Source organism: Panthera leo, chromosome B1 (genome assembly GCF_018350215.1).
Source record: "Panthera leo isolate Ple1 chromosome B1, P.leo_Ple1_pat1.1, whole genome shotgun sequence".
In the NCBI taxonomy this organism is placed as follows: domain Eukaryota; kingdom Metazoa; phylum Chordata; class Mammalia; order Carnivora; family Felidae; genus Panthera; species Panthera leo.
In genome coordinates, this window is record NC_056682.1 from 53,701,453 (window position 1) to 53,728,838 (window position 27,386).

Here is a 27,386-nt window from a genome sequence, read left to right on the forward strand (position 1 = left end):
CATTTTGAGGAATTAAGTACTATTTCACTGATTTGTGAAAGAAAAGGTAATACTGACAACATGTTTTCTGTTGTACGTTACTAAAGAGATTAGGAATGTAACTAGCACTTTTTTAGAGGTGCCTTGATGGCTCAGTCAGTTAGGCCTCGTTCAGATCATGATCTTATGGTTCATGGGATCAAGCCCCGTGTTAGGCTCTGCACTGACAGTGCTGAGCCCACTTGGGATTCTCTCTCTCAAAATAAATAATTATAATAATAATAAAAACATTAAAAAAATGTAGCACTTTTCAAAAAGCGTATGTATGCAACTGCTATAATAACTGATGTGTAACAATCAATCAAGGTAATGCTGGCTTCATAGGATTAGTTTGGAAGCTTTCCTTCCATTTCTAATATTTGGAATAGTTTGAAAAGAATATGTATTAACTCTTCTTTAAATGTCTGGTAGAATTTCCCTGGGAATCCATCTGGCTCAGGACTCTTGTTTGTTGGGAGATTTTTAATAACTGATTATGTTTCTTTGCTGGTTATGGGTATGTTAAAATTTTTTATTTCTTCTTGTTTGAATTTTGGTAGTGTGTGAGTTTCTAGGAAATTGTCCATTTCTTCCAGATTGTTCTGTTTGTTGGCATATTATTTTTCACAGTATTCTCTTAAAATTGTTTGTATTTTTATGCTGTTGGTTGCAATCTCTCCTCTCTCATTTGTGATTTTATCTATTTTGCATTCTCTCTCTTTTCTTTTTCATAATTCTGGCTAGACTTGATAAATAAAATTTATTAATTTTATGTATTCTTTAGGAATCAGCATTTAGTTTCATTGATCTGTTCTATTTTTTTTTTTGTTTCTATATCATTTATTTCTGTTCTAATCTTTTTTATTTCCTTTCTTTTGATGGCTTTATGCTTTATTTGCTGCTCCTTTTCTAGCTCCTTTAGGTGCAAGGTCAGGCTGTATATTTGGGACATTTCTTGCTTCTTGAGATAGGCCTGAATTGCTATGTCTTCTTAGAACTGCTTTGCTGCATCCCAAAGGGTTTGGACTGTCATATTTTCATTTTGATTTTCTTCCATGCATTTTTAAATTTCTTCTTTAATTTCCTGGTTCATTCAATCTTTAGTAGGTTGTTCTTTAACCTCCATGTACTTGAGGGCTTTCCAATTTTTTCCTTGTGGTTGATTCAAGAGTCATAGCATTGTGATCTGAAAATATACAAGGCATGATCTCAATCTTTTTGTACTTTTTGAGGGCTGATTTGTGACCCAGTATGTGTTCTATTCTGGAAAATATACACTCATGTGCACTTGAGAAGAATGTGTATTCTGCTGCTTTAGGGTAAAATGTTCTGAGTATATCTGTTAAACCCATCCGGTCCAATGTGTCACTCAAAACTATTGTTTCCTTGTTGATTTTCTGCTTATGTGATCTGTCCATTGATGTAAATGGGGTGTTAAAGTACTCTTCTATTATTGTATTATTATCGATGGTTTTCTTTATGTTTGTTATTAATTGATTTATATATTTGGGTATTCCAAGTTTGGGGCATAAATATTTATAATTGTTAGATCTTCTTGATGGATAGAAACCTAAATTATGATATAATGCCATGCTTCATCTCTTGTTACAGTCTTTGTTTTAAATTAGTTTGTCTGATCTAAGTATGGCTACTCCAGCTTTCTTTTAATGTCCGTTAGCATGATAGATGGTTCTCTATCCCCTCATTTTCAATGTGCAGGGGTCTTTAGGTATAAAATGAGTCTCTTGTAGGCAGCATATAGATGGATCTTTTTTTTTTAAATCTATTCTGAAACCCTATGTATTTTGATTGGACATTTAGTCCATTTACATTCAGAGTGATTATTGAAAGATGAATTTAGTGCCATTGTGTTACCTGTAGAGTTGCTGTTTCTGGTGATGTTATCTGGTCCTTTGTAGTCTTTGTTGCTCTGGGCTTCTTTTTATTTTTCTCCACTTAGAGAATCCCCCTTAAAATTTCTTGCAGGGCTGGTTTAGTGGTCATGAACTCCTTTAGTTTTTGTTTGTCTGGGAAACTCTTTTTCTCTCCTTCTATTCTGAATGACAGCCAAGAAGAAGTCAAACTTCCACCCTTTGTTGATGACATACACGCTATTGGAAAATTTGAACAACTCCACCAAAAACTGCTAGAACTGTTCCATGAATTCAGTAAAGTCACAGGATATAAAATCAGCATACAGAAATTGGTTGCATTTCTACACACCAATAATGAAACAGCAAAAAGAGAAATCAAAGAATTGATCCCATTTACAAATGGCACCAAAAACCACAAGATACTTAGGAATAAACCTAACCAAAGAAGTGAAAGATCTATATGCTGAAAACTATAGAAAGATTATGAAAATATTGAAGAAGACACAAAGGAATGCAGAAACATTCCATGCTCATGGATTAGAAGAACAAATGTTGTTCAAATGTCAATAATACTCAAAGCAATGTACACATTCAATGCAATCCCTATCAAAATAATGCCAGTGAACCAACAATTCTAAAATTTGTATGGAGACAGAAAATATCCCAAATAGACAAAGTAATGTTTAAAAAGGAAACCAAAGCTGGAAGCATCACAATTCCTGACTTCAAGCTGCATCACAAGGTTGTAATCATCAAAAGAGTATGGTACTGACACAAAAACGGATACATAGATCAGTGGAGCAGAATAGAGAACCCAGAGATGGACCCACAAGTGTATGGCCAACTAATCTTCAACAAAATAGGAAAGAGTATCCAATGGAAAAAAAACCAATCTGTTCAGTAAATGGTGCTGGAAAAACTGGACAGTGACACACAGAAGAATGAAACTGGACCACTTTCGACACCATATACAAAAATAAGTTCAAAATGGATGGAAGACCTAAATGTGAGACACTAAATGATCAAAATCCTAGAGGAGAAAACAGGCAGCAACCTCTTTGACCAATGCCACAGCAACTTCTTACTTGACATGTCTCCACAGGCAAGAGAAATAAAAACAAAAATGAACAATTGGGACCTCGTCAAGATAAAACGTTTTTGCACAGTGAAGGAAGCAATCAACAAGGCTAAAAGACAACCAACAAAATGAGAGAAGATATTTACAAATGACATATCTGATAAAGGGCTAGTATCCAAAATCTATAAATAACTTATACAATTGAACACCCACAAAACAAATAATCCAGTCAAGAAATGGGCAAAAGACATGAATAGACCCTTCTCCAAAGAAGACATCCAGATGGCTAACAGATACATGAAAAGATGCTCAACATTACTCATCATTGGAGAACTACAAATCAAAACCACAATGACATATCACCTCACACCTGTCAGAATGGTTAAAATGAACAACTCAGGAAACATCAGATGTTGGTGAAGATGTGGAGAGAGAGGAACCCTTTTGCACTGTTTGTGGGAATGCAAACTGGTGCAGACGCTCTGGAAAGGTGGAAAGCAAAAAATTAAAAATAGAACTACCCTATGACCCAGCAATTGCACTACTAGGTATTTATCCAAAGGATACAGGAGTTATGATTCGAAGGGGCACATGCACCCCAATGTTTAGATCAGTACTATTACCAATAGCCAAATTATGGACAGATCCCAAATGTTCATCGACTGATGAATAAAGATGTGGTATATACAATGAAATATTGTTTGGCGATCCAAAAGAATGAAATTCTGCCATTTGCTACAACATGGATGGAACTAGAGTGTATTATGCTGAATGAAATGTCACTCAGGGAAAGACAAATATATGATTCACTCATATGTGGAATTTAAGAAACAAAACAGATGATCATAGGGGAAGGGAAGGAAAAATTAGATAAAATCAGAGAGGGAAGCAAACCATATGAGATTCTTCAATACAGAGTACAAACTGGGGGTTGCTGGAAGGGAGGTGGGTGAGGGGATGAGCTAAATGGGTAATGGACGTTAAGGAGGGCACTTGTTGGGATGAGCATTGGGTGTTATATGGAAGTGATGAATCGCTGGGTTCTACTCCTGAAACCAATCCCACACTGTATGTTAACTAAGTTGAATTTACATAAATAAATAAAAAACAATAAAAAATTAAAAAATTGAATGGACATTGCTTCTGAGTTTGAGCATCCTCTTTTATACTAAATGTATGTTTCTATTTCTTTTTCTATGAATTACTTATCTATATGCTTTGCTCATTCTTCAATTGGATTACCTTTTTCTAAATAATTTATTGGAGTCCTTTATATAATTAAGATATTAATGCCTTATTAGCTAGCTACTATTTAATTTGCTTGTTTAACTTGTGGTGCCACCTTGTCATTCATAATTTTTTCCTGTGTTTTATTTATTTATTTACTGAAGTACAATTAACATACAGTGTTATATCAGTTTCAGGTGTACAATGTGATAACTCAACATTTATGCACATTATTCAGTGCTTATCATGATAAGTGTACTCTTTTTTTAAAGGTTTTAAGAGACAGAGAGAGCATGAGTAGGGGAGGGGTAGAGAGAGGAGAGAGAATTCCAAGCAGGCTCTGCACTGTCAGTGCAGAGCCAGATTCAGGGCTCCATCCCACCAACTGTGAGATCATGACCTGAGCCAAAATCGAGTCAGATGCTTAACCAACTGAGCCACCTAGGTGTCCCATGATAAATGTACTCTTGATCCTCTTTATCTATTTGACCCATCTCCCCACCCACCTCCCCTCTGACATACACCAGTTTGTTTTCTATATTTAAGAGCCTGTGGGTTTTTTTTTCTTTTTGCTTGTTTGTTTTCTCATCTTTTTTTTCTTTGTTCATTTGTATCTTACATTCCACATGTAAGTGAAGTCAAATGGTATTTGTCTGTTTCTGTTTGATTTATGTCACACGGATTTATACCCTCTAGGTCCATCCATATTGTAGCAAATGGCAAAATCTCATTCTTTTTTATGGCTGGGTAATATTCCATTCCATTCCATCCAATGGAATATTCCATTCCATATAATATCTCCTTTATTCATTATTGATGGAAATTTGGGTTGCTTCCATATTTTGGCTATTATAAATAATGCTGCAATAAACACAGGAGTGCATATATCTTCTTGAATTAATGTTTTTATTTTGGGAGGCTAAATACTCATCAGTGGAATTACTGGATCATATGGTAATTCTATTTTTAATTTTTTAAGGAACCTTCATATTGTTTTGGCTGCAGCAATTTGTTCCCACCAAATATGTGCAAAGGTCCATTCATAATTTTTTTTTTAATATTGATGCATTACTTCAATGATTTGCACATTAGTGTCATGCTCACTGCTACAATTTCTCTGTAATTCTCTCTTAAACTGTTCAAATAGGTTTTCACTGCACTAATTTCCCAAAAATTGCACTTGTCAAAATCACTGTTGACATCCACTTAGCAAAATAAAATGGCTAATTCTCACTCGTCATTTTATTTGACCAACCAGAAGCATTTAATGACTAGTCATTTCCTCCTCCTTGTTATACTTACTCTAGCTGGCTTCCAGGACACCACACCCCACCAGTTTTCCTTCTATGCCCCAGGGTGTTCTTACCACTCAACTTTGCTGTTTTCTTATCTTCTCCTCCATCTCTTCTCTTTTCTGTATTACTTACTTCCTTGGTGACCTGCTCTAGTTTCAAGGCCTAAACGCATCTATTTATCTACTTTCTAAATTTGTGCCTTAACCAATAAACAAATGTCCCTTCTCAGACTCTAGAGCATAAAACTCACTGCATCTTACTTAGCATCTTGGATGTCAAATAGACATCTCAAACAGCACATGCCCCAAATCAATCTCCAGTTTCTTGCCCCAAACCTACTCTACTCACAGTATTCCATTTTTTTTGGTTAATATCAAATCTATCCTTCTAGTTACTTAGGCCAAAAAAACGTGGATTTATCCTTGACTACTCTCTTTTGTCCCTCTAACATATCAGAAAATCATCTTGTCTCAAACTTCAAAATGCATCCAAAATATGATCACATCTCATCACCTCCAGTGTGACAGCTTGGTCTGAGCCACCATCACCTGGTCTGTAACAATGATCTAACTAGTTTCAGTCAATCATCCTGACCCCACCCCAGTATATATTGAACAAGTTAGTCATGCACAGTGATTCTTTATAAAAGAAAGGCAAGCCATGCCATGTGTCTACTCAATGCCTTAAAATCATCAATTTCACTCAGAGTAAAAGCCAAATACCATATAAAGGCTCTTGTGTCCTTACATGATTTGGTGTTTCATCTAACCCTTTGTCTAATTTGTCACTATTATCCTGCTAACTCTGTTCTAGTTCCTTTTTGTTCTGTGAATACATCAATTATTCTCCTGACTTAGAGCCTTTGCACTGGCTCCTCTCCCTGTTTAAATAAATACTCTTCCCTCAGATATTCAGGTAGCCAACTCCCTGACTTTAATGCCTTGATAAAGTATCACCTTATCAATGAAACTTACAATAAATACTTTATTTAAGATTTTAACAGGCTCCTATATCTTATCACTCTGGATCATCCTTTGCCGTGCTCTAAATTTCTCTTTCTTCTAAAATAGAGGGACACCTGAAAGGCTCAGTCAGTTAAACATTCGACTCTTGGTTTTGGCTCAGGTCATGATCTCATGGTTCATGAGTTCAAGCTCCACATTGGGCTCTGTGCTGTCAGTGAGAACCCTGCTTGGGATTCTCTCTCTCTCTCCCTCTGGCCCTCCCCCACTTGTTCCTGAGATTCTCTCTCTCTCTCTTAAAAATAAATAAACTTTTAAAAAATAGCAGACATTTTACTAATCTGTATATTTCTTGTTTATCACATCCCATTCTGCTGGAATGGAAACTCACTGAGATCAAGGATATTGGTTTGTTTTGTTTGTTGCTGAATCCAAAACCCCTATAATGATGCTTGGCATCTTGTACATTTTCAAGAAATATTTAATAAAGAAAAAGAGTGGATGTGGGTACTAAATACATTAGTCTTTCCATTTAGGCTCTCATTTTGTCTTACAACAATTTTTTAATAAATTTTTGTATATTTCTAATCCTTTAGATTTTTTCAAAGTGGAATTTTAATATGACTTTTAAAAATTGTATGACACAGAGAGCTTTGATACTGTTCACAGCATTTCTCAATACCATCTTCCTCATACTTAGCTGTCTTTCTGGAGAGCAACCATTTTTAAATGTTTATGTGTTTTTCTTCTTCTGATAATTATTTCCATACATCTAAATAACATCTTTAGGTCCTCATTGTTTTACATTTTGTTTTCCCTCAATTTTCTAATTTCTTCTTTTGTCTTTACTTACATTAAACATTTCTTTAAAGACTGTTTTTTTTTTTTTTACCCCTCACACTCTTAATCCAGTGGTTTCGTCTATGTGATATATTCAAAACCTGACTACACTCTACAGCAAAATGGTCTTCTTAGCATTCTCTCTTCTGATAAAAGCTATGTTGTTTGTTTTTTTGAGGGCTTCTGCATAGATCTCATCTGAGGAAATCACATTATTACTTTCTAAGTTGTATCAGCTCCTTTTAGTTTTCTGTTTCTTGGTTACTCTCTCATTTTGTTGCAGTATATTCTCAATGATTTTCCCAAGAAAGTAATAATACAGGTAGATTATTCGATTCCTTATTTTGTGGCTATTTAACTACTGCTCACTTGATTCACATATTGGCTGGAATACTGGATTAAAAATATGAAATAAAAATAATTTTTTCCCAGAACTTTGAAGGCTTGTTCTTGATGTCTTATAACATGTACAAATGCTCATTTAAAAGCCTAAAGGCAGTCTGATCTCATTTTGTGTTTTCTTTTTTCTTTCAGAATCTTTCAGGGTCTTCTATTAATTCTTAATAGTTGGTAATTTTACAATAATGGCTCTAGACATAGTTCTCTATTAGTTCAACCTCTTTTGAATTCAATGAGCTCATTCACTTTGAAGACACTTGTTTTTAGCCTTTCTGAAAATTCTCTCTCCCCCTCCACCTACAAGTCTATTATTTCCTCTTTTCATCTTCCAGAACTTATAGGAATTTCTAGTGTGCTGATATCTCCTTTGCTGTTTTCTTTTAGCTGCACTCTACACCTCTTTTGTCATTTGGTATTAGTTTAATGGACTTTGCAAAGGAGCAGAAATAAACACTATTAAACTATTTTAAAATATTTTAGTTATTTACATACTTTAGAACTTTAATTTATCTGAAATTTGTTTATATTTATGTTATGAAATAGGAGATCAAGTTTATGTCATTTGCCAAAAGATTGTTGATTGTCACAACACCATAGTTTGAAGTAGCTTTACCTCTACCTAACACTCCTCACTCTTCTCTACACTCACCTTATATCTCAATTTCTTAGCAAGTCTTTACTGACCATCCATCCAATATGGCCTCTATCAGTTCATCATCTTGGCTATTTTCTTCTGAGAATATAGAACAACCTCTAATGATCTTTATTACTTACATGATTATTTCTTTACTGTGTGTTTCTTCTATCATAACATAAACTAAACTCCTTGGTTACAGACTTCATTAGTATTCCTTCTACTGCATCCAGAGGTTTAGGTAAGTGGGTTTTACTGCATATGTACAACTAAATGAATTCAAGAATATGCATTTTGTATGTATAGGTGAGTCTATATAGATAGATATAAAAGTCTATATGAAAATTTATAATGTATATAGATGTATATATACATATGTATATGCACATATAGTTAATACATACATACATATATATGTTATATATATGAAATAAAATCTTGGGGAACAAATACCTTTTTTTTGTCTTATCTTGACAATCTGCTTATTTTACCTTCCATAGAAATTTAAGATTTTTTTTTGTTTAGTTTATTCTTAGATCTTAAAAACTTGCTTTTGTTGTCATTTGGTGGAATTAAACATAGTTTTGCTGAAAGGCTTATGCATGCAGCTGTTAATGTAATGATATATTTGTATACAGCTACAGATTTAATTTATATTTTTAAACCTAATTATTGTAAATGCCTAAATAACAGCATTAAACTCTCTAGATTAAAAAATGATTTATCAAAATTGTTTACATGGAAGAAGAACATGAACTATAAACTTCAGGAAAGTCTTTGCCATAGTTTTCACCTAATCTTTTAAAGGAAGACATTTTTATTTTGAGAGGAAATATGAAGTATCATCCAGACAAAGACTCTATGTGCTCTACTTTCCAAAGAGACAGTGATATTCTAAATCAAATAAAGGGTACTTTTATTGCTCTCTGGAGCTACACTAAAGTTGAAAGAGTTGAATCATTGACTTTGTCAGATAGGATCATTGGGAAAACATATCCTTACTTGAACTACCATCTTCAAGACCTAACTTCTATGAAAATAAAAAATAATTATTACTATAATATGATTTTTTTAAGCTTATTGAGTTCCATATCAACCTCTTCTAATGATCACATAGGATTTTCTTCATTTAAAAATATGGTATTGGGGCACCTGGGTGGCTTAGTGGGTTAAGCATCTGACTTCGGCTCAGGTCATGATCCTTGCAATTCGTGAGTTCAAGCCCCACGTCAGGCTCTGTGCTGACAGCTCAGAGCCTGGAGCCTGCTTCAGAGCAGAGCATGCTTCTGTCTCTCTCTCTCTCTCTGCCCCTCCCCTGCTCGTGCTTTGTCTCTCTCTGTCTCTCAAAATTAAATAAATGTCAAAAAAAATTAAAAAAATAAATAAGAATGTTATTTATCACTCTAGTGATATTTTTCAAGTACTATTTATTCATTTATTTCCAAAAATATTTACTTAATATCTCCTATTTGCCAACCAATATTCCAGGTGTCATGAATGCAGCAGTAAACAACAAAATCCCTGATCTTATGAAGTTATCTTCTAGTAGAGAAAAATATCAAAATAAAGTAAAATAAATAATACTTTAGATAATAAGGAGTTTTATAGAGAAAAGTAAAGCAGAAAGAAAAGAGAAAATGTGAGAAGGAAGACATTTTTAGTTAAGTGATTCAATTAGACCTTTTGAGAAGGTGTCATTTAAGTGAGGGCTTGAAGGTGATAGGGAGCAATAAATGTGGTTATCCAGAGAAGATGCTTCTAGGCAGAAGGAATGGTCAGTATGATAGCCACTATGCTTATTAAAAATTTTCAAAGAAACCATCCAGTAAAATGTCATTTCACAGAGAACCTATCAGAGTAGGTAAGTTTCCCTTTGATATTTCAAAACATCCTCTATTTCAACAGGTCCAAATTTGAACCCATTATTATAATTCTCAAACCTAGTCCCCCTTTTCACTCTATCCTATATCAGTGAATGATATGTCCATACATATAGTTGCTCAATCCAGAAAACTGACTCAATATTATCACTTATCAATTACCACATAACACATTATTCTAAAATGTAGTGGCTTAAAACAGCAATAAATATTTATTAGCCCCAAAGTTTCTCTAGGTCAGAAATTCAGGTTAAGTACAGCTTAAGTAGGATTTTTTTAAAAATTTTTTAAATGTTTATTTATTTTTGAGAGAAAGAGAGAGAGAGTATGTGAGTGAGAAGGGGCAGAGAGAGGGGGAGACAAAGAATCTGAAGCAGGCTCCAGGCTCTGAGCTGTCGGCACAAAGCCCGACTCAGGGCTCAAACCCATGAACTGTGAGATTATGACCTGAGCTGAAGTCCAGTGCTTAACCAACTGCGCCACCCAGGGTTCCCCTTAAGTAGGATCTTTTATTAGGTAACTGTCAAAGATGTTAGCCATGCTGCAGTCATATGAAGGCTTGACTGGGGTAGAGAATCTGATTTCAAGGTGGCTCAATCCAATAACTGAGAACTTGGTAAATTTTCTTGATGGAAGCCCTCAGTTTCTCCCATGTAGCTACTTGAGTGGCAGGGAGAAAAGTGGGTGATTCAAAAGAGAGCTAGATGGAAATAGCAATATGTTTCATGATTTAAGTACAAAATTCATGTGCCATCATCAAGTCACTTTGTATAGCGAATATTCAACAGGAGAAAAATTGGGCTCTACCCTTGGAAGGGAGGAGTGTCAAAAAAATTTGAATAAGTATTTTCAAAATCATCACAGTTATTCTTGAGATGTTCCTTTTGTTCAGAGTCAGTACCAAACCATCACTAAATTTTGTGGATATCTCTTAGATTCTTCTACTTTTCTCCAACCCTACTGCCATTTAAATTACTCAAACCATCCTTGGCTCTCACCTTGACCACTGAATTGTTTACAAACAGGACTTCGGACAAAAGTCCATGTATGATCTAGAAGGCAATGCATGATCTGGTACCTACAGTTCTTCAGCCTCATTTGTTATTAATTTGTCTGGCCTCTATTCCAGACACAATAACATTCTTTCAGTCTCTTGTACTTTCCATGACACAACAAATTCTGAGATATTTTCTCTTGTATCTATCCACTCAGTCTTTTCCTGTGTGAAATTCTGGACTACCATTTCAACAGTCCTCCTCCCTAAAAATTTTCACTGACTTTTATACAAATTGATATACTTCTTTTCACTGAATTTTACACAAGCTGATTATACTTCTTTTGAATTATTTAAAATGTGGCTAGAATAACAAAACTAAACCAAACTACTGAGCAGGAAATGATATAAATCAAAAATTGCTTTTAAATATTTACTCAGTAAATGAGTTCTAAAAGACTTAATGTTCTGAATGAGAAGTTATTTATTATTTAAGCAATGAACTAGTGTGTCAATTAAGTCCCTTACAACTAAATATTTGCAAGGTGACTTTGAACCTCTCTAGTTGATGTGGTCCCAACCATAAGTTGAATCTATGAATTGGGATGGGTCAATCATATCTTTTTCTTTTATGCTGCTCGCTCTTCCCTGAAACTTGCCTGTATTTTCTATTCGGGTATCATGTTATACTATTATAACCATCCAAGGCTGTTATATGTTTACATGAATTAGCTTGAGTGAATTTCTCTTCATTTCACCTAAAAAAATACCCCTGACCAAAAGAGCCATGGTATTAAATGCAAAATCCAAACACTGGCATAAGGACTTGGCATTTTTCAAAACATATATGTAGATTGTGTCATTTGTTTTACTAAATTTATCTGTGAAAAATGTGTGCCACTTTATGTATCCGTTTTTATACTGGTAAAAGAATATTTGCCTTGCCCAAGGCAAAACAACTTGCTAATGACAAAACTGGAAAAAAATATAAGCCTCCTGGCTGTCAATCTGGAACCTCAACTCTTGTACCATGATGACTTCCATTTAATTATCTTGCGCACTGAACACATAACAGAAACTATTAAGTCTATTCTAAGTAATTTTCAATGTATCTGAAACACTTAATTAGTTTTCTTTAAAATAAATAAGTCGTTAAGAAACTACAAATCAGTGAGTTAATTAACTGTGTTATGGCCTTTTAGTCCTTTCTGTTGAAATAAGCCATGCCAAATACCAAATAAATAATGCCCAAACTATAAAGAAGTAAAGGATTACTCATGAGAATAGACAGTTTATATAGAAGTTACAGTAGAAGTTTTCACAGAAGTTATAACAATTTGCCATACATTTTGAGCACAATATTCTACAACGTGTTTAGTAAAAATAAGTGATTTTATGATAAAACACAAACTTTGTAGATAAAAAGATTATATAAAGATTAGAATTAACAAATCTCAAATGACTGCACTATCTAATCCTCTGTCTCTATGTTTCCTATTGAATGGTGTCCTCCTTCTTCGCATCCCTTGCCTACAACCCTATATTAACCCTTCGTATGCAAACATACAATCAATATGTAATTATCACTAACCACTAGCAAGCATGGGACATAGACACCATAGACCCTAAAAAAACACTGATTTATATATACACTGAATGTAGACACTGCAATACTAGGCTTGGTTAAAAGGTCACCCTTGACATTCCAATTTACAGCTCTCCAATTCCACTTTTAAGTGACGATTTTCATGATTCGATGATTTCAGTTTCCCTTGCAGATTTCTGTGTCTTGATTTTTTTCTTATTTCTAAACACTTGTTCAGTGATTGCCCTTGATTATTTATTAGCACTATTCCTAACTTGGATAGAAGGACAGAAGGAGAGAAAATTGGGCCTTCTTTAGTATTAAACATACACTTGAAGCCTGATTAGTGCTAGACTTGGAGAGCCATAGTCTGATGTTTGACGTCTGCATCATTATATGTAGTTAATTTGTTTCAAAAATATTTATTCAGTTGTTATTCTGGATGCTCTGGATTTCTTCTGGGTCTATTGAAACAATCAGGACAGTCATGATTTGCTTAAGTAGTAGCTCCTACAAAGGAAGAGGTAGACATTGATTAATTTTATTAAAATGACTATTGCAATTGTAGTAAGTGCTACTAATGAGAAACATAAATGCGGGACATATTTTAGCAGGGTTTTACAAAATCAGAGAGAATAGTTAAGGTTTCTTGAGAAAATGATGCTAAAACCTAGATCAGAATTAATTAGTTGAAGAGATGACCAATGAGCATTCCAGGCAAAAGCAGGTTGTACCAGAGACATTGAAGAGAACATGGTGAGAAGCAGTTGGATTATAGATCTAAGTTAGAAGGTAGAGCCAAGTGGATCAATATGATATGTGAAATAAAGAGTGGCGTCAAGGGTTACAAAAGATTTTCCTCCGGACAAATGGCAAGATGGAGTTGCCATTAACCAAGTTTGAAAAAAAAAAACTGAAAAAAGAATAAGTGTGTGTGGGAATAGAAGTTCAATTTATCTTTGCTCTTATTAGAGATCTGATTTGCCAGCCATCTGTGATTATTTTATTCTAGTGTCAGAAATTGAGATGATTTAAGCTATGCCCAGTCTCCTACTAAGGCTTCTACGTGTCTGGTTTATTCTTACTCAAAAGTTGTAATTCTTTGAGATATTAAAGCAACTCATAGGAGCTCACCCTTTGGTGAGTCTGGGAATCCAGTTTTTCTCTCTCTAAATCCACAAAGCTTTCAGAACTTGTACATAGATCTCTAACCCCTCATCTACTACTCAAATTGATTCCCACCCCCGAGAGAAATGCAGCTCTAAATATTTGGCTCCCTTCTGTGAGTTTCCTTTATCTTAGGTCACAGCCGTCATTTTCCCTTGTGTTTTTAGCTCCTCCGTGCACAGATTTGTCTTAAACTTGTCTAGTTGTTTTCAGTGTAAAGTTCCACTTGTTTAAAATATTGGCTCATACATTTAGTGTTTAAATGGCTAGGCAGCAAACCTCTCTATACCTTAGTTCCTTCATCTGTAATACATAGGTCGCAATATCTAACTACCAACATTGTTATGAGAATTAAATGATATCATGTATATGAATCCTGTACCTGAGAGATCAGGAAGCAACTATGGTATTTGTCCTATTTATTATCAAGTAAAATAGCCTAAGCCCCGTCAAACTGCAGATATGAGTGCAGAAATGAGATCACTTTAAAATGATAATCATATGTGACTGGCACATTGCCCACAGTAGCAAGAATCAAGATCCTAGTACCTTGTTAATTTTTAGTTATTTTCCTGAGTCTCCAGAGATATTCTAGAATGGTCCTTTTATATTCCTCCAATATGGTCTCCTTTTTAAATAATTAGTATCATCAAACTATCAACTTAAAGCCTGCTTCACTGCACGTGTCTTCGTGGAAAAAAAAAATTATTCCTTTTCTAAGGCAGAATGCTTTCATGTGAAATACTCAAAACTTCACATATCCCTGATGTTCCAGTTCTCTTTAGTTCTCATAACAAGAATGAAGCCATAAGGAAATGGCAAGAATGTTCATCTCTTCCATACTGTGTTTTGTTTTTCTTTTTTCTTTTTTTAATGTTTATTTATTTTGGGGAGAGAAAGAGAGACAGAATGCAAGTGGGGGAGAGGCAGAGACAGAGGGAGACACAGAATCTGAAGCAGGCTCCAGGCTCTGAGCTGTCAGCACAGAGCCTGACACAGGACTTGAACCCTTGAACTGTGAGATCATGACCTGAGCCAAAGTCGGCGGCTCAACCAACTGAGACACCCAGGCACCCCTGTGTTTTGCTTTTCAAACGGGGGCAACAAATATCAATTGCTTGTATTTCTAAATCTCACAAAGTTCCGAATAATAACTGTGAAATTTTTTTTTCACCAAGAATTGAAGCCCTACAAGGCTGGTTGCAGGGCTATAAAATAGAGTAAACTGTGATTCTCTATTATACCCAAAACCCTCTCTGAGTACTGATTTATTCACCACAAGTCACACTTCTTTCTGCACAAATGAATTCCCAAAAATAGATGCATGGAGATTTGTGGCCCTATGTGCCAAGACTCGTTTCAAACCCTCCTTATGTTGTCCTGCTACATCTTTCATATTTTCCCTCAATTTTAAGGTGCATTTAGCAGAGGTAAATAGGTATTGACAACTTTACTAAATTCATCTTAAAATCATCCATCTTTAATGGTGATTTCTGTCCTCCAGAAGTGGATGCATTTTATTTTCTTGTCTCAATGAAGAGGACAAAGAGGAGAGAAGAGGAGGGTAAGAGATATCTTTGTGATGAATTTTGATTTCAATTCTTAAGAAAATAGATTTCTGCCAGTGTTTCAGAAATTGAAGTCTTTGAACTTGTAACTAGCATGTCTTTATAAAAATAAGAATATATAAAATGCTTAATTCCAACAAATGTTCATTGACAGGAATGTACATGACTTCCCCCACAGTTTCAAAGAAGAGTTGATAGGAAATAGTTAAGAGTAGTTAAGAATAGGTAAGAGTAAGTAGAAAATAGTAAAGATAATAAATATAGTACTTAGTGCAGTAGAAAAAAGAAGAGCCAAGTCCAGGAAGAAAGCAAATTAACAGATTTGAGATGTTCATATTAAAAGTCTTCTATGGGAATGCAAGCTGGTGCAGCCACTCTGGAAAACAGTATGGAGGTTCCTCAAAAAACTAAAAATAGAACTACCCTACGACCCAGCAATTGCACTACTAGGCATTTATCCACGGGATACAGGTGTTCTGTTTCGAAGGGACACATACACCCCCATGTTTATAGCAGCACTATCCACAATAGCCAAAGTATGGAAAGAGCCCAAATGTGCATCAATGGATGAATAGATAAAGAAGATGTGAGATATATATACAATGGAGTATTACTCGGCCATCAAAAAGAATGAAATCTTGCCATTTGCAACTACGTGGATGGAACTGGAGGGTATTATGCTAAGTGAAATTAGTCAGTCAGATATAGACAAATATCATATGACTTCACTCATATGAGGACTCTAAGAGACAAAATAGATGAATATAAAGGAAGGGAAACAAAAATAATATTAAAACAGGGAGGGGGATAAAACAGAAGAGACTCATAAATATGGAGAATAAATGGAGGGTTACTGGAGGGGTTGTGGGAGGGGGGATGGGCTAAATGGGTAAGGGGCATTAAGGAATCTACTCCTGAAATCATTGTTGCACTATATACTAACTAATTTGGATGTAAATTTAAAAAAAAATTAAAATAATATAAAATAAAATAGCAGAAAACAAAACAAAACAAAAAAGTCTTCTAAAAATTCAAAGCTGCTTCTTTCAAAAGTACTGATCATGAGTAATTTGCTAATAACCTTAGTAACTTGCTATAAATATGACAGTTTTATTGATACTTGAAGATTTAGACAAAAATAATAGACTTGATAATAAATAGTTTCTTACCTAAAAAACCATTATACATTAATCTTAGATTTCTTCCCACTGCCTCCTCCTGTCCCAAGTTTTAACAACTCAAAAAAAAAAGTTTTAAAATATGTTTATACAGATGATGATGTTGACTATTTAAAAATTAGAGAAAGATTCCTGATTGGTCATATGGAATTTCATGCTGTGTTTATTACTATAAGCTCTCTTCAGTGACTACAGTTCTCTGTAGACAGTCTAGTAATGTTCACATGGTGCAAGTCTCAGATATTACTGTAATTGGAAGAAAGTCCTAGGATTAATATGTCCGAGCAGGAATCATAAGTGATGGGAAGTCTTCCCATATGTATAACCTTTATCCCTTTCAGAAAAAGAAAGGATACATGATGTAGAGATGCTTTTCAGCCAGTCACTCCACATAATTCTGTTTGCAGTCATTCCTTCTGAGTCAAAATGGTGAATTTTCAGGGGCACCTGGGTGGCTCAGTCCCCTGGGTGACTTGATTTCAGCCCAGGTCATGATCTCACAGTTCATGAGTTTGAGCCTCCTGTTGGGCTCTGTGCCAACAGGGCAGAACCTGCTTGGGAGTCTCTCTGTCTCTCTCTCTCTCTCTCTCTCTCTCTCTCTTTCTCCCCTCCCACCATCCCTCTCAAAAATAAATCAATAAGCATTTAAATAATTGTGAATTTTTAGAAATAAAATCAATTGTCTACAAGCAGTTGGATGGTTCTTGTGTCATTGCAAGAAACAGAACTAGTAAAGAAAACTGGAATATTTATCTGCTCAGAATTTTCCCATTTTTTATAGGCATCATTCTGCAGAGTTTGGTGTGAATTCTTGGTACAAAACAGGAAGATTTTGCTCTCAGTGGTAGGAAAAAGGGAGCCAGCCGATCATTCTCTTCACTGTACCTTCACTTCCTTGCTTCTGCTCACTGATACTTCCCAGGGATTCTCTGTAACCTTTAGATGGGCCCAGACTGAGTATTCTACTGAACTGTGAATAATGTTAAAGATGCAAATCTGCGTTCTCTATGTTTTAGGTTCTTAGCACTGTGCTTTGCACCTAAGAAATTGCGAGAACTCAAATTCATTGTCTCAACATTTAACAGATATTTTAAGTGCATTTTGACATGAGAAAGGACATTTTTGTACAAAAAAATGCACTATAATTTTGTTGTTAGTAAATTTCTGTTTTACAGACCTCTGTAAATCCTCTTCTTCATAAAAGCAGTGAGAAAACTGTCAAGAAATGTGGACATCAACTTTTCCATAACTCTGTAAATTAATCAGAGATTTGTAGTAACACATGAAGTAGTTTAATCAAGAAAAACAGCTGAATCTTGGTAGGAACAGTGGGATTTGTGGCTATAACTTGTCCTATTCTTGTTCTCCTTTCTCAGCTCCATGGTAGCATGATAAACCAACAGCCTGCAATAAAAAGCAACAACCTGGCAGCTACCAGGGTGGGCAGAAAGGAGTCTGAATTCCTTTAAAGCCTCATTGTTAGACAAATGTCATTATCTGACCTGTCTGGAGGCTCCATGGAAGACACCACTTGCAAGACTGCTTTTATTTGACCTAATGTGGAGCTCATTCAGTATGAAAAGTCTTTTTCCTCAGGATGTTGGTCAAATAAATTTAGAGGCAATGTTTTAACCTCACAGGTGCCCAAGGTAGTGAGTAACAGTGGGGGCAAACAACAGATTGACCAAAAAGCCTAAAAGAAAAAGCAATGAAATGATATGCCCATAGGGGTTTGGAAAAGCTCACATATTTCTGGGTATCTAGAAGACCACGCATCTGTATGGGGTTGTGAGCATGCCTAGTGTCATGGACTTAATTGCATCCTTTCAAAATTCTTATGTTGAAATACTAACTCCCAATGTCTCAGAATGTGACTTTAATTAAAGATAATTAAGATAAAACGAGGTCATATGGGGCCCCAATCTATCACTGGTGATCTTCCAAGAAGAGGAGATTTTGACACAAACACATAGGAGAGGAAGAAACAGAGAGAAGATGGCCACGTGCAAGCGATGGAGAGAGACCTTCAAAGAAGATGAACCCTGCCAACAACTTGATCTAGGACCTCTAGCTCCAAGAACTATGAGAAAATTAATTGCTATTGTTTAAGGTACTTAGTCCAGGGAGCCTTGTTAAGATAGCCCTAGCAAACTGATACACAGAGAGTTGTGTGCATGATTGGGAAAGACCTGAGAAAACCTTAAGCTCTCCACCCTGGCTGGCTGTTAAAACCTGTGCAAATGAGAAATAAAGGCTAACACAGAGTTGTCAATTGCCTGACTCAGTGTTGAAGGTGTGGCCCCATAAACATAGGACTCCCAGAGAATTCTGGGAAATATATTGGTTTTAGGAATTTAGGAAAATCCTTGTCTACTTATTAGGTGATCCCTAAACCACTCAGGTAGACTTTACAGAATTAGTTCAGAAAAGCCAATTAAAAAACAAAACAGAAACCAGCAACAATAATAAACCTTAGGGAGGAGGGATAATATAATTTACCGAGTTGCCATGTTATATCATCTTAAATGTCCAGTTTTCAGTGACAATATTATGAAACATTGAAAGAAAAAAAAGTGTGGCTCACGCACAGGGAAAAAAAGGCAAGCGGTAGAATCTGCTTGAAGAAAGCAATGGCAGTGGAATTACTGGACAAAGACTTTAAATCAACTATTTTAAATACTTTAATAAAAACTAAAGGAAACCATGTTCAAAGAAATCAGCTATTTTAACTCCTTTACTAAAAACTAAAGGGAACCATGTTCAAAGAACTAAAAAGGAAGTATGACAATAATATCTCCTCAAATACAGAATATACCAATGAAGAGACAGAGATTAAAAAAAAAAAAGAAGAAGAAAAGAGTAACTCTGGAGTTGGGAAGTGGAATAACTTAATGCAAAACTCACTGGGAAAAAACTGCGAGTTTTCTCTGACCGCTACAACAAGTTACCACCAATAACAGCAACTTATTCTTCCCTGATTCTGGAGGCCAGAAGCCTGAAATCAGTTCACTGGGCCCAAAACAAGGTATGAGTAGGACCAAGCGCCCTCCAAAGGCCCTAGGGGAGAATCTGTTTCTTCCTTTTGCAGCTTCTATTGACTGCTGGCATTCCTTGGCTGTGGTCACATCACTCTAATCTCTGCTTGTACCTGTATGGTCACATTGTGTTCCCTCTTCTGTCTACAACCAAATACACCTCTGCCTCTCTCTTACAAGGATACACATCATTGCATAATCTAGAATGATCTCTTCCATGCAGTGCAAAATCTGATGGTTGTCAGTCTCGCATACATAGTATTCTATTTATTTTTAAAGGTGAAGGGCATTGTATTATTGGTTCAGATCCAGGTAAATTGGTGTATTTGTTGGTAGGAGAATGTCGAAGTTCATTTGCTGATAACTGAAGGGAGGATTTTGCAAAAGAAATACAGGGAATGGTTTAGAAGAAGCAAACTGTAGTTCTGAGAACTCTGGCAATGCCTTTCTGCCCTATGTTCTTGGGCCAGGGAAAATGAGCAAATGCTGCTTAAGATTACAGGTGAAAGTTACTTAAAACCAGGTGGTAGAGAAAGTTCTAGAGTTACTGAGAATGTAGTGGTTCTTTATGATATTATTATTATGATGTTTATTATTATTATTATTATTATTATTACATTACCTTAAAATAAGCTTTCCAGAGATTATGGTGGCAGGGAGTTCAACTGCCCAGTAATAATCAGAGATAAAGGGTCATAAAGTAATCTGGAGCCAAAAAATAGAGATAGGAGAAACTTCTGCCCCTGGAAAAAGCACGAAAGACAGAGAGAGAGAGCCACTGGGCAGATAAGTGACTTTGAATGTCCAGAACTAGATAGAACCTTGTGAACTGCACAGTAGTTCATGGATGCTGTTAGCGGTGATCCTACACTTTCAGAAATGTCACTGTCACATTACGATTGATATTGGATTTTAAAATTGCGCCTGTGTCTGTGGTACACAATTTAACAGTGATGGCTGTAAGACCCATTTTCACTAGTTATTAAAAATTCTGGCAGGAGGAACTTGATACTGCTGAGATCAAGCTGTGACCACAAAGGTTCAGGGTCTGGTGATGCTCTGAGTTGAGTGACAGAGCCGGGAGGATATGATGACTGACAATCTCTGGGAAGTAACATCAGCTTAAATATATCAGTTTCAAACACATGTGTGCTCAGGAAGTCTGTCTCACTTCCCTGAGCAAAGCGCCGTGGATGAAAAGAATCATTTGATCTTAGCAAGCAGGCCCAGGCTTTCCGGGGACCAGCCTAGGTAAATGAGGGGCTGGATGGGGTGCAGTGACATGTGTGAGCGTCTAGGATGAGCAGCTGCATAAAACAAACAACAAAAAAAAATTTAACGAAAAAAAGTGCAGTAGCTCTTTACTTTGCCCAGACACACGTTCTCATTGTGTAATAGCCAGGTGCACTGACCACATTTATGGTAATTTCTCGATCTTAGTGCACAGATTTTAGATCTGAACAAAATGTACTGTAGAGGAATGACACAAGATGAAAGCAGAATGAATTTAACTGGGTATGTTACTAATATAGGAAGCATCTAATTGAAGAAAAGAGCATCATTGTTTAGTCTGTAGGACAGACGTTTTATTACCATTGAGAAGAATTTACAAAACTTGAAAGGTGATGTTTATCCCCTCAGTAAAAGCAGTAAGAATTGTACTTCACAGCTGAACTTTCATTTTTTTCTTATGCCTGACTCACTAAGGATACTTTTTTAAAAAAATATTTTTTATGTTTATTTTTATTTTTGAGAGAGAGAGCGCATGCACGCACACACAAGTGGGGGGAAGGGTAGAGAGGGAGACAGAATCCAAAGCAGGCTCCAGGCTCCAAGCTGTCAGTACAGAGCTGGATTCGGGGCTCGCACCCACCCAATGTGAGATCATAACCTGAGCCAAAGTCGGTCGCTCAAGGGACTGAGCTACCCAGGCGCCCCACTAAGCACACATTTAACTAAAAATTACAGTTAGAAGTCAAACTTGGGTAAACACAAATTTTGAAAGCCTAATAATTTGGCAGCGGGTTTGTTTCCAGACTTAAAATAATGTCACCACTGACCTTTTGGGCTGAATACATGTGAAACCTTATAAATACTTGACTGTAGATCTGTCTATGGGTCTATAGGTCTATAAAGACCTATCTGTCATTATGCTAATATTCACCTTATAGTATATAGTATACATACTATATAAAATATATAAAAGTTTTTCTTTTTGTTTTAAAAGGTACTTTTGCTTTCCATTTTTTTAATTCTCTATTTATAGGGACAACTATTAGGAAAACTTTTGCTTGTCATTTTCTGTAAACTCTGAATGTTCTCATTTATAGCTTGGTTGCAACAAAGGAAACAGACAGTGCAAGATCTCGAAGTGCTCCAATGTCACCTTCTGACTTTCTGGATAAATTAATGGGGAGGACATCAGGGTATGATGCAAGAATCAGACCCAATTTTAAAGGTAATTATCTACTTACTACTATATTTGAAATGTGTTTTGAATATTATTAAACAAAATAAATTTTCAGACTGATTCCACCAAAAATTCTAATGCTTATTTTCAGTAATTATGCAAAGATATGTTTTGAAAGAAAAAATCTATTCTTATATTAATTTTTCTCAGAATTCGGCTTCTTTGAACCAATAGTGTTTGTTTTTCCATCTTTGTTATGGTAATTATTGTCATGATGATTCATTTTAGGAAAAAAAAATATATATACATTCCACTCACTGGAATAGAATCTTCTTTAGAGCTGGCAATAAACCATATTTTAAATTCCCCACAGCAAGACTCTTTTATATTGTGGAGAATCAAACGGTTGTTGAATTTATGTACTGGGTAAAGAGTCTGGATAACTAAAAGCCACTGATAACATTTCAAAAATCATTCCCTCTACAAAATTTTTTACTTAAATGTATAAGAAAGAGTGTAATTATCAGTTTCGAATACCCACCTTTATTCTTCTGTTTAATATAGTGAAAAGGAGCATATTTATACATGTCATATGTGGATTATCCAGAACCACAAAGGTCCTAGGGTAAAAGATTAGAAAACTACTTCTATGTCTGTATTTATTTAATATATCTTGAATAATATTCTATTCAATAAATAAAATAATCCAAATAATAATACATACCATTTACATGAGATTCAGTTAAGCTATTTTTATTCTTAAAGGTGAAAAGAAATACAATATAATCTAATTGATTTTTTTTTTTTTCTGAATTTGTTCTTATGGGGGAAAAAAAGGAATTGTTTAGCACTGATTTAAGAATTATTTACAGAGGACTGATAAATACCAAGAATGGGTAGTAGGAGAAAAATATAGGAGTAAAATTTGTTGATAATTTATAAGTAAAAAACTATGAATTGCTTCAATTTCAAAATTATTTCGACATTTATATTGTGGACTGTATTTCTTGATTTACGCATGTTGACCATAAATATTCTTAACTGCACGAGAAGAACACTAAATGTAAAGCCATGAGGAAATAGTACAGCTTAAGAGATATCATATATAAATGAAACAAGAGATTTCAGCATCATGAGGATCTTTTACAAATTGCGGAACAGCAGTAACCTTGACATTAGGTTGAGAACTAACTTTGAATTGACCTTGAAATATATGCAGTTGTCATATTAGTAAACAGCAAGAAACATAATCAGCAATTAGTAGATTCATTATGGTGATTCCATTAAGTGGTTCAAAGTATTGCTTTGTTTTCACTGAAAACTAAAGAGAAAAATGTGTTCTATTTTTAAATGTCTGTGAATATTTTAAAAACCACATAAACACTCAATGGAGGTCTTACTAAAAATATAGGTAAGTTACTAACTGCACAATAGTGGTCCCAGTGCCTTTGCTGCTCTCTTGGAAAATTTACTTTCATTTTATCATTTCAATCACTTAACAGACAAAGGAAATTTTAAACCATCTTCAATGTGATTAATATTACTATTAATGTGTGAGACCAGGAAAGGACTGAAAAGATTTGGTTTTGCTTAAAAAAAAGTAGTGATTTTTTTAAAAAATGAAAATACATTTCTAAAAACTAGCTGATAACCCAACCAGTTTAGAGGTGAGGAGATTTGTTTTTTAATGTCTATTACTTATTTTTGAGAGAGAGAGAACATGAGAGGGGCAGAGAGAAAGGGAGACAGAGAATCGAATATCTTACACTCTGAATATCAGAAAAGCAAGTGGACGCTCATATGATTACCATAATGTCAGTTTTTAAAAAAATGATAACTTAATGAATTAGTTCTTAGCTAACACTCTTGTTTTTCCATTCAAACGTTGTTGTCTCTAGGGAACGCTCACAGCTTCCTCCCCAAATTCAGCACATTCGACAGTTTCTTTTTGTTGAATAAAATAACATCATAATCCTTTGACCATCATTTTGTTGCTTAATACTGAAATATAAATAAAATATATTTAAATATTTTTTAGGTATATATGTCCTAACAAACTAAATACAAGACATATCAGAAGACGATTGTATCAGTCCCTCTATTGTCAGGTACCTAGGCACCCACCATGCCTCCTTAAGAAAAGTTCATCTGGGCTGCCTGGGTGGCTCAGTCGGTTTAGTGTCCGACTTCAGCTCAGGTCATGATCTCACAGTTCGTGAGTTCGAGCCCCGTGTTGGGCTCTGTGCTGACAGTTTGGAGTCTGGAGCCTGCTTCAGATTCTGTGTCTCCTCCTCTCTCTGCCTCTCCCCCTCCTCATGCTCTGTCTCTCAATAATAGATAAATGTTAAAAAAAAATTTAAAAAGAACAGTTCATCAGACAGAAGTATGAAGTGAAGAAACTGTTCTGGTAATATTTAACTCAGTTTTTCTGTGTAGTATCTCACAAGACTAAAACTACACCATCCCCCACAACCCTGCCATATTGATTTTTTCCCCTTTGTCTATTTTTTTTTAAGAATTTATTTGGCTAATCAAACTAACTTAAAGTGGTTATTATATATATATTTTGCCTCTAAGTTTGTCAAAGACAAGGAATTAATACTGTAATATTTTAAGGGCATGACCATCAGTAGTGTGATATGTGATACTCCACTAGTTTTTTTTTTTAATAATTAAGTAAAATTAAATATTTTTTTAAAAGAATAAGGATGGGAATTTGCCAAAGTAGATATAATAATGTATTACAATAACTTGAATGATTTAGTTAGTCCTCACATCTTCAAAGATTAAAATGTTGATAAAAAATAAATCTAGAAAATAATTTACTTTGATAATTACTCAGACAATAGGCAAGTGTTTTCAAAATACACAAGCATTGGAAAACACCTCACAGGGTTATTTAACCTCTCATGGAGTTACACATTTTGTAAGAGAAAAACAAAATCTTAATATTGACCTTCGCAGACAATTTACAGAGACTAAATAAGAATGTTCAACCTCATTAGCAATCAGTGAAGTGCAAATTATAATAATAATGTGATAGGATTTTCACCTTTCAAAATATGAACATTTAAAAATAATATGAATTATTTCAGGTTAAATGCATGAAGGAAATTTATTTCTGGAATATTGATTTCAAATTTGTGATTGTTTTCATGAGTATATATACATCAAAAGGGAATTTATCTTGTGGGCCATAGTGGAGAACAACTATTTAAAAATATAAAATGACGGGGAAGGAGACAAGATGGCGGAACAGCATGGAAGTTATTTGGGTGTCACGTCCATGAAATACAGCCAGACCAACACTAAACCATCCTACACACCTAGAGAACTGATTGGAGGATTAACACAACAATCTGCACAACCTGAACCACAGAATTCAGCAGGTACATGGGGTGGAGAGGGGAACTTGGGAAGAGAGAAGCTGGTGGCAGACAGGGAGCCGCTTTTCCAGGCAGAGAGAGGACAGAGAGTAGGTCGGTGGGGGAGAATACGGGAAAAACACTCCTCCCCAAAAGCAGCTGGAGAGAAGTGGAAAATTGGAAACAGCTGCAGGGATTAAACCAAAAAGGGAGAAAGGAGAAAGGAGACGGTTTAAATTCCATTAAGACTGTAAACAGGGGAGCACAAAGTCTGCAACTCCGCAGCTCGATAACTGGTGATGCTCTGGTGGGAAGGGCAAATCCCCAGGAACAGAGTGGGGTCTAGGAGGTTCTTGGGCCACACGGGGAAAAGCAGTTCTACTGCTGGAAGGACATTTGGTAGAGACTGTTGAAGCCACCTGATCCCAGCAGACCCCAGAAAACGGCCACATTTGCTGGTGCTGGAGCAAGGTCGTTAAGGGTGAAGCCTGGCGCTACATGAGTGTTGTGATTTTCCATAATCCCTGAAAAGCTTCTGTTACACTATCTCGTGAACTTTTGCTGGGACAGGCTGGCACCTGGCTGCAGTCTCGGGGCACCGGCAGCAGCAGGGTCCAGCAAGCGTTCCTGGGTGCACCCAACATTCAGCCATTGCTCATTTGGCCATTGCTTGGTGAGACCCTCCCGCAGAGGGGTGGAATGGGCCAAAGCCGCAGTCCTTCAGAAGTAAGGGGCCAGGGAAAACAGCCACATCTGAGACAAAACTTGGGAGAGAGGTACTGCCTGGGGCCTGGTCACGGAGAGTGAAAAAGCTGGGAGTGGACGAAAGCTGAAGACAGAGGACGGTTGCACAATTGCTGATCTGGGAGAAGAGAGTTCCTATACTAGAGACTGGGTAGCTGGGTGATGCCATTTTCACTGCTCCTGCACATGTGCATACGCACCCATGAGCACCGCAACAATCCAACCCAGTAGGCTAGCAGTGCCATCTAATGGAGAACGGAGCAGTTACACTGAGCCCTGCCAAACTGGACCAACCTTGCTCTTCAAGAACACAAGTCTCACTGCCTAGTTTATAGACTATAAAGCGCTACATAGTCTGACTTCTAGGGGAAAATGAGGTAATTTCAGTCCTATTTCAATCTGTTAGCAGGTCCATCTATTCAATATTCTTTCTTCTTTTTTTCTATTTTACACTACTTTTCTTTTTCTTGAATACAGAAATAGAAAAAAATTCATTTTTATTTTCAATTTTTATTAAAATATATTTTTAAATTTTTAAATATATATTTTACATTTGTATAAATTTTTTCAAATTCTATCTCACTTCCATCATTTTATTTTAGTCTACTTCAGTGTATTCACCTTTTCAAATTATCAAACAATTTCTTTTTTCCCTCTTTTTTCTATTTTTCGTTTCTTTTCTTTTTCTTGAATACAGAAAGAGAAAAAAAATCATTTTTATTTTTAATTTTTATTAAAAATTTTTTCTTTATTTTTTCTAAAATATTTTTTATTTTTGTGTAAATTCTTTCAAATTCTATTTTACTCCCATCATCTCATTTTAGTCTACTTCAGTGTATTCATTTTTTCAAATTTTCAAGAGATTTCCTTTTTTTTTTCTTTCCCCACCTTTTTTCCTCTAATCTGTCAACCACTTTCAACACCCAAACCAAAACACACCTAGGATCTAGCATCATTTATTAGATTTTGTGTGTGTGTGTGTGTTTAATTTTTTAATTTTTGTTTTTTTAATTTTAATTTTTCTACCTCACTATTCCTTTTCTCCCTTCAAAAGGACAAAATGAAGGAATTCACCCCAAAAGAAAGAGCTCGAAGAAATGCCAGCCAGGAATTTAACCAATGCAGATACAAGC

The 27,386-nt window shown here is 35.4% G+C and overlaps 1 protein-coding gene across 2 annotated transcripts in view; it reads left to right on the plus strand.

Moving 5' to 3' along the window:
- GLRA3 (glycine receptor alpha 3) overlaps positions 1-27,386 on the plus strand; it is a 198,290-nt gene that overhangs the window by 18,534 nt on the left and 152,370 nt on the right. For both annotated transcript variants that reach the window (XM_042933891.1, XM_042933892.1), the window contains exon 2: positions 22,065-22,192. In XM_042933891.1, the coding sequence (XP_042789825.1) occupies positions 22,065-22,192 (128 nt within the window). The remainder of the gene's footprint in view (positions 1-22,064; positions 22,193-27,386) is intronic.